The following is an 8,981-nucleotide window of genomic DNA, read 5'->3' on the forward strand; positions in this document are numbered from 1 at the left end:
CATACATAGTTGTATGTATTAAGAAGAGGTATTGTTGTGCATTTTCAGTTATGTCCTATTGTGACAATTCTGACATGGTGATAGTAGCATTGTGAAATAATAATAAATATAAAGTAAGCAATTGTAATGTGCAATATTTACAACTAGTTGGTAGCTAGTTTTCCAGTACAGTCATTCAAGTAACAGGCATGAAGCAGCAACAACGTGTGTGTGTGTCTGTGTTTAAATTTCACTTTAAACTACTGTGTTTTCAACATTTCTTGGGGAATAAGCCCCCCAAACTCCCAATAACGAAGGCACTGCAACATCTTTGGTAAACACCCACATCTCACAATGCCACAATGCTTTCTTGTTGTCTGACCCAGGGGCCCATGTGGTCATAATGCATCCTTGGCTATACTAATACAATACAATTTATTAAATTGAAATATATAATTAATTAAAATTTAATATTAACAGCTATCAATGGGGCCCTGCTCAATGCTGCTCTTATAACCTTTCGCTCCCCTGGTGTCGCCCCTGCACTCGTCATCCACTTGACAGCAGCAGTTGAAATCCCTGATTGAAACCCATAGCGTCTGTTGTTTGTGAAGAGACACCCTGTACACATACAGTAAATCTGTTTTCAGTCCATTTGTAAAATGCAGGAAAACTTCCTCTAAAGTTTTGCATGCATCATTGATTATTAGAGTCGTAGTACATTGCGTGCATTAGCCTGGAGGCTATCAGCAATGTTGATTCTGAACACATCTCTGTAGTTGCCATTTGGCCACAGAGGGGCAGTATATGACTACCGAGTCCCACTGTTTGGAATCCTACAGCATGTGGACATAGACTCTGTGGGTGGATTCCAATTTGCAGACTCCCGCTGTAAGCCCAGTCACAACCACTTTTGGGAGGCTATTCTTCATTCCCTATCCCGTTTGCAAATGAGAAAATGTCATTAGAATTGAGCTCTTGCAAGATATTGAAATACAATTCTGTTGTCAGTAATGTCATCACGAGGCCAACAGGAGGCAAGTGAGGAAGGGAGGACAGGAGTCCGCATATTGGAATGCGCCCTCAGTCTCACACCACATCACCACATGGTGCACACCATCTCCATCTCCTCTCCACACAAGCTGCCGACCGTATGTCAGGATGACGGTTGTTTATTACCTTTAATAGTTTCAGTCTGGTGTGATGGGAGAGGAGAGATCAGTGTGCCATGTTGGATGGTGCATTTACAGGCCATGTGGAGATAGCCAGGCCGCGCCCTCCTAGTGATGCCACACCTTGTCCTTCAGCATTGCTTCTAGTCAGGCCAGGAGCAATACAAATATCGCTTCTGAGCTCCAGAAAAAATCGGGAACTCTTCCTTCCACTTTGTCGGGAAGCAAACAACCACTTAGCAAATCAAGGGAGGCGGCTCAACAATGCCGTTTGGGAAATGTTTATTGTTGTGCTCTTGGTCAGACCAAGTCTCAAAGAGATTTGAAAGTCGATGATAATCAGGCTAATGTGGAGATGCTTCCCAGCCTGCTTGCCTCTGTCCTCGGCTCTGTCCTGCCACACCCTCTGTCTCAACTGTCTGCTGCCACAGAGACACTTTCCATACACATGCACGTACAGGCACGCACACACACGGCGCGCACACACACACCTACACAGACGCACGCACCCTTGCACACACACACATAGTCACTCTCACTGTGTATCTCTGTCTCTGTCTCTGTCTCTATCTCTCTCTCTCACACACACACACACAGCTGATGACCATAACAATACTAATAGCTAACACAGAGGCAGACAGACAGGCAGGCAGACACACAGACACCAGAGGCCGGGGTGGTTTAAACTGGATCAGGCAGGGACAACATAAGGGTGTAACTAACTTGTGCCCTGTCCTTTTTTCCAGGACGACACCCAGACAGACAGACAAAACAGACAACAGAAACACAGGGAAGGGCACTGTTCTTCTTTATGACGCCATTTTATTTTGTTTTTTTATTTTCATTAATACTGTATGTTTTGTCCATCAAAGTGAACGTCCACATCGGAAATAACACAAGAAGAAGCAGATCAAAGACATGCATAGTCTGGTTCTGTTCCCACAGCTGCTCTCTCGCATGATCCAAAGCAACAGACGTCTCTCACTTTTTCAAAACATTTTTTTTTTCTCTTCTTCTCTCAAAGAGCAAAGACAAAGAGATAAAGGTACAAAAAAGGACATTAAAATAATGTAAATACATACATAAAGACACAGTTTACCAAACAAAATAGTAAAAAGAAAAAAAAATAAAGTTGGCAACAGCAAAACTCTTAAATTATGCCCTTAATTGTAATATTCCACTATTTGTTCGTATAGCATGAGGTTTATAAAAGGAGACTTAACTGTTGCTCTCGGTTATGTTGCAAATATTGTCACAAGAGCTCGTTTTTACAGTAAATGTTGGTGAGAAAGACAGATCGACAGACACAGGGATTGAAAGATAGATAGACAGAAAGGGAGGTAACAGAGACAGAGCGGAAGGTCTGATTCTGTATCTTTTTACACATTGGTACCTTCGACACTTCAATTTACGCCGTTCTGACGGCAAGTTGAGCCATGGTCTTTCAGTCATTAATAACCACAACGGTGGCTATGAACCTCCACATGCATGCACTCCGTCCTAAAGCATACACGTACTCACACACACACACACACACACACACACACACACACACACACACACACACACACACACACACACACACACACACACACTCTGTCTCTCTCCTCTCTCTCCTACACACACACACACACACACACATGCACGCACATGCACATGAACACACACGCACACACACACACAATGTCGCTCCTTCACACACACTGACAGGGGACACATGATAAGAGTACTATATGTGCACTGAGCTGAGACGCAGTAATGATGATGATGATGGTTCATGATGACGGCACTGAGCTAACAATAACAATACTTCTTTTTGTGTGACTGGTCGCTTGTCAAGAATGCTCTGGCCAGGGAGCCGAACATCTGCAAATAGCACACAGCTCGCTGATATGGGAAGCATTGCACATTCCACAGCCAGTCACTACACCTCTGCCTGCCTCTCTCTCTCTCGCTCTCTGTCTTTCTCTGCTTCTCGTTTTCTGTCCTCTTGCTCATCCTCGATTCCTCCATGCCAGACGTGCTGCATCTCCTGACAGCCGTGAATGTTAAAGAGCACGTCGTCCGTCCAGACTTAATGCCTAGCAACCACAGCCTAGCTCCATTGCCTTGCTCCTGATCACATGACTCGGGAGATAGCCAATCAGGGCAACACCTGCAACACTCTCTCTAAGCCCGCCGCCAATCAACTTCGGCTGACCGTGCGCAGCCTCATAAAATGTGTAATGTGCCTCAGAAGGGGAGAAACAAGACGAAGCATCCTCATTAGCTGGCCAATCACATAGGAGCCTTTTCAGAACCAGGTCACAGCTGAAGGAGCTTAGTCTGCCTGCTCAGTGGCCCAACATGTCGGTGTGAACAGGACCGGTCTCAAAGCAGCCCACTCCGACTCGAAGGACCCAACAACTCAAATCATTATAATAACCACCATGCACTTCCTGGAAACACTTTGATATCTGAGGAGGAAAAGACTAATTCATTTGGAAAAACAGATGAAAAACAGAGGCACATAACAGAAAGCAGAAAGGATGAAAAGAAAGAAAGAATGAAATGAACAGGTATTTAAAAAAAGAATCATTTTTAAACTTCCAATGAGGAATCTATCCTCACAGTTACACGCTCTTGTGATGGCAGCGATAAAAAAGTGCATCTCTAGCGCTAATCAGGATTACTATTATTATTGAGCGCAAAATCATAATCGTCAAATAAACATGTAAAAATGACACAGGTAATATAGATACTGATGGTTCTGTACAGGTGGAAGGAATAAGCTGTAGGCCAGTGGTTCCCAACCTTTCATAGCCCGGGACCCCATTTTGACATCCCAAACTTCTGGAGACCCCATACACATATTTTACGTGAAAAAACTGCACTTACTTATAGGCTATTAAACCTATAAATATTTCTGAAAAGATATAAGATTGTATGTGGTATTTCAATCAGAATATTAATTAATTAGTAACATTTATCAGTGTTCAGTTTACACACCTAGACATTTCAGGCGGCCACACTTGAATTCCAGGCGACCCCATAAGGGGTCCCGACCACAAGGTTGAAAACCACTGCTGTAGGCACATAGAAGGAGTTGGTGCTCTTTGGGGTACAAGATGGAACTGGGGAGCTACTATGGTGTTGCTACGATGCGCTAACAGGCTTTTCATCTGTAGCCATGGCTTTCAGAATACATGTATATACGTGTGATGATGACACAGACACTGGATTGAGATTTCAGTCAATTGAGTTATAACTATTTTTTCACGAGCTACATGCTATGCTAAATATATTGTGTTCCCATAGCAACAACATGTGGCAGTGTTAATATGCGAAGATTATGACCCAAGACCTCATTAGGTGGCCATTTGTTTTGTGGAATCGGAAACTTCCTTCATGGCAGTGTTTTGGGTTAGTGGATTAATGTTGTATTCAGTAAACAAACCAACAGAGTGAGGACCTCGTCTTTAAAGATTAGTCCAAATTATAATCCCTTCCAGCCTCCACCCTGTACTATAGCACCCCCCCAGTCTCACAACTCCCACGTCCTCGTGATTTTAGAGCTACACATTCAGATAATTATTGTAACTGTTATTGTCACCATTATTATTATCAATATTATTATTATTTTTGGTCTCGAAAAAACAACAGCGACACTGGTTTGACCTCGACAAAATGCATGTGAACTGGCATTAGCGTTGGTGGCTAACCTTTCGTCTGCTGTGCAGTTGTGTGCGTGGTGTGTGTGTGTGTGTGTGTGTGTGTGTGTGTGTGTGTGTGTGTGTGTGTGTGTGTGTGTGTGTGTGTGTGTGTGTGTACATCTGTGAACAATCGGAGTCCAACCTCACCATGATAATCAAGGCATGGTTCAAGGAAACACTAACGACAGTCAAACAAAGCTATCTTTTTTTTTCACCCCCGGCTGCCTGGAACTCGAGACATGCACTAAAAAGAACCAAACTCGGGGGAGTGCTTGCCGTCATCTGCAATGAGGGGCCGTTTATTCTCTTTGGGGCTAAAAACGTCAGAATTAAGTGCTTTGTTTTCATTTTCTTTTTTTTCGACGTTGGGAGGGTGGGAGGTCAAAAGTGCTTTTGCCAAATAAACAGATTGTCCCTTTAAAGTGTGGAGAGTGTTTCCTGAAACCAGCCTCACATCAGCACAGGATCAAATCGAAATGCTGTTGGCAGCTACAAGATGGTAGCCTAGAAATCTAGACGCCCCTAGTGGCCACAAATTCACCTGTAGGGGGTTAGCTCGCTACGAGATGGACGGGACTACTGAGAAAGTCTAATGTTCTGGTCTTGAAGGTATGAACTCTGGATTCATGTTAATACTGCAGTTTTAAAACCACGTCATATTATGTGAACCTCCCTCTCCTCCAAATGATATTTTTAATAAAACCTTATGGTTGTTATCATTATTATTGTTATTACTATAATACTCAGGCAGGTGCCATGGTGCTGGGGTGTGGGGGTGAGGGAGGGTGGAGTGGGCGGGGTCTCTTTAGGGGTCCTCCACATCATGAAACTCCTTCTTGGGGGGCGCGGCTCCACGGTACCAGGCGCAGGACCCGTCCCCTCTCTTGATGCAGGCATAGTGATTGGCCTGCCGGCCGTTGATGAGCTTCTCCGTCAGCCAATCGGTCCACAGGCATTCCTCCGAGGTGCTGACTTCACACGGGAAGGAGGTACAGCGCGTGATCTGGACATGAGTGAAGGTGAACATGCAGTCAGTAGCCAGTAGTTTTTTTTTGTTTATAATCAAGTGCTGTGAGGGGGGGCAAGACACTGGCAGCCAACCACATGAGCTAATTTTTTGACCGACAGCTGTTTCCAACAATCAGAGGTTGAGTTGTGCGCAGCCAGGATCGCACAGCCAGGGGAAAACAAAAATTGAGAACCCATCTATGGGAACCAGCCCAAAAGAAAGCAGCATCATAGCACTGATTTCCATCGCTAGCATTAGCAACTATGTGTACAATAGTGTACCTGTGCCCTTCCGTGCCACAAATGGTAGGGCACTCGTTTGCTATGCGGATGAACCGGGTTCGACTCCCGGGCCGGGTCCTTTGCTGACCCTTCCCGTCTCTCTCTCACCACTCACTTCCTGTCATTACCTTCACCATCCTGTCAAATAAAGGCAACAAGCCCAAAAATAAAAAAATAAAAAGTCAATACTGTGAGGTGATCGTCACCTACCAGTCAACGCATCCTGGCAATTATTCTATATATCCCAGTGGGTCACTGACTAATAGACCTAAACTAGGGTTGTGAAAGGCGATGCACAGAAACATAGTGTGGCACGACGACAACCCATGTAAGCCTTGGCTGGAATATACCGGTACAGGGGTGGCCTTGCCATGAGTTTGGGAGCCCCTAGTGTAGATTGGCGTTCACACAGACAGACACACAGACACAGACACATACACACTCTTAATTACAATGTGACTTTGGTTATCCAGACACATACTAAACAAGGCACTTTCTGCACCGTCCACCCCCCTGCACAGAACGGTAAAGAAGCTCATCAACTGACTGAAGTAAAGAGATAAAAAAACAAAATAGGTGCAGTTTAGCTCAGCTAACACAAGCCCATTTCCCTTCACCACCTCCACCTCCTCCTTCTCCTCCTCTACCTCATCCTCCTCTTCCTCCCATCACCTCCTCCTCCTCCACCTCGTTTACCACCTGCTCCTCCACCACCTCTCTTACAATCCCTCTCTTCCTGCAGCCATTACACATTGTGCCCCCCGCCCCCCCATCACCTCTACCTCCACCACCACCACCACCTCCTCCTCCACCACTCAGCCATTACACATTATGCCCCCCCCCCCCAAAAAAAAAATAGGTGCAGTTAAGCTCAGCTAACACGAGCCCATTTCCCATGCTGTACCGCATGCACCCACTCGACACGCTTATTGCTCACAGCTGCTGTTGGCACCAGCACAGCTGTTACTGTTTACAGCCCCATGTTGTTGTTGTTGTTGTTTGCGTATGTGTTTGTTTGTTTGTTTGCGACAAGAAAGTCCCCGCACACTGTTCCCATTTGCAGCGTTTACTTGCGACGTGTCGGTTGAATTGATGACAAAGGTCAACAGACCGAGACGTTGCAAGTGAATGCTGCAAATGGGAGCAGTGTGCGGGAGCTTTCTGTCTCTAATGTTAGTGACCCAGGGGTTCCACTCCTACGCAGCTGCCTACACTAAGAAGCTGATAAGTTTACTGATGAGTAAACCAGGTTAAGCTAAGAGGTAAATCATCTGATAGAAGAGCCTGGAGAGGACTTCAGGTTCTTCTATTAGATGATTTACTGTACCTCTTAACTTGACCTGTTAACTCCTGAACCAGCTTCTTAGTATAGGCCCCAGGCCAAAGGAGGTGTGCAAAAATAGAACTGTGTTTGTTTGGTTACCTTGCACTCGCGATGTTGTTGTTGCTATCCCCCTGTGTGTGTGTGTGTGTGTGTGTGTGTGTGTGTGTGTGTGTGTGTGTGTGTGTGTGTGTGTGTGTGTGTGTGTGTGTGTGTGTGTTTACCTTGCACTCGCAGCCCATCTGGTAGCGTTGGCTGAGGCTCTTCTTCTGCGTGGCGCTCATGGCCTCCCAGGGCATGATCAGGTCACACAGAGTCACGTGCATCTTACCATTGGCCTCTGCCTTACCTGCAATACACACACACACACACACACACACACACACACACACACACACAGCACACATTATATTACAGGGTCACGTGCATCTTACCATTGGCCTCGGCCTTCCCTACAGGACACACACACACACACACACACTACATTACAATATTCCTCAAATGCATCTTACCATTGGCCTCTGCCTTACCTGCAATACACAAACACACACACACACATTACATTACAGGGTCACGTGCATCTTACCATTGGCCTCTGCCTTACCTGTAACACACACACACACACACACACATTATATTACAGGGTCACGTGCATCTTACCATTGGCCTCTGCCTTACCTGTAACACACACACAAGCACACACGCATTACATTACAATACCCCTCACGTGCATCTTACCATTGGCCTCGGCCTTCCCTACAGGACACACACACACACAAACACACATGCACACACACTACATTACAATATTCCTCAAATGCATCTTACCATTGGCCTCAGCCTTCCCTGTAACACACACACACGACACACACACACACAGGCGCGCACGCACGCACACACACATTATATTACAGTCATGTGCATCTTACCATTGGCCTTGGCCTTCCCTGTAACACACGCAACACACACACACACACACACACACACACACACACACACACACACTCATTACATGAATGTCCCTCATTCTTGACTACCTGAAAGTCACGAGCCCATGAAATAACACACACACACAAACCCATGAAATGAACCACTAATTATGCGGAACAGCTGAGGCAGCGCTTACTTCATTTCCCCCTTCCCCGCTCGCTTCCTGCAGACATTAGCTATTACACACATTATAATCCCCACCTCCTCCTCCTCCTCCTCCTCCTCCACCTCCTTTATTACAATCGTTTACTTCCTATACCCCACCACCTCCTCCTCCTCATACTCCACCTCTTCCACCACCTCCTCCACCTCCTTTATTACAATCGTTTACTTCCTATACCCCACCACCTCCTCCTCCTCATACTCCACCTCTTCCACCACCTCCATCTCCACATACTCCACCTCTTCCACCACCTCCATCTCCTCATACTCCACCCCTCCTCCTCATACTGCACCTCTTCCACCACCTCCTCCTCCTCATACTCCACCTCTTCCACCACCTCCATCTCCTCATACTCCACCTCTTCCACCACCTCC

The 8,981-nt window shown here is 45.9% G+C and overlaps 1 protein-coding gene across 1 annotated transcript in view; it reads right to left on the reverse strand.

Moving 5' to 3' along the window:
* Window positions 1-1,951: 1,951 nt before the first annotated feature.
* timp2a (TIMP metallopeptidase inhibitor 2a) overlaps window positions 1,952-8,981 on the reverse strand; it is a 41,026-nt gene continuing 33,996 nt past the window's right edge. The window contains exons 4-5 of the mRNA XM_063221985.1: window positions 7,679-7,803; window positions 1,952-5,846 (exon numbers count right to left, since the gene is read on the reverse strand). Of these exons, the coding sequence (XP_063078055.1) occupies window positions 5,649-5,846; window positions 7,679-7,803 (323 nt within the window). The 3' untranslated portion in view covers window positions 1,952-5,648. The remainder of the gene's footprint in view (window positions 5,847-7,678; window positions 7,804-8,981) is intronic.

This window comes from Engraulis encrasicolus, chromosome 17 (assembly GCF_034702125.1).
Source record: "Engraulis encrasicolus isolate BLACKSEA-1 chromosome 17, IST_EnEncr_1.0, whole genome shotgun sequence".
Lineage (NCBI taxonomy): Eukaryota > Metazoa > Chordata > Actinopteri > Clupeiformes > Engraulidae > Engraulis > Engraulis encrasicolus.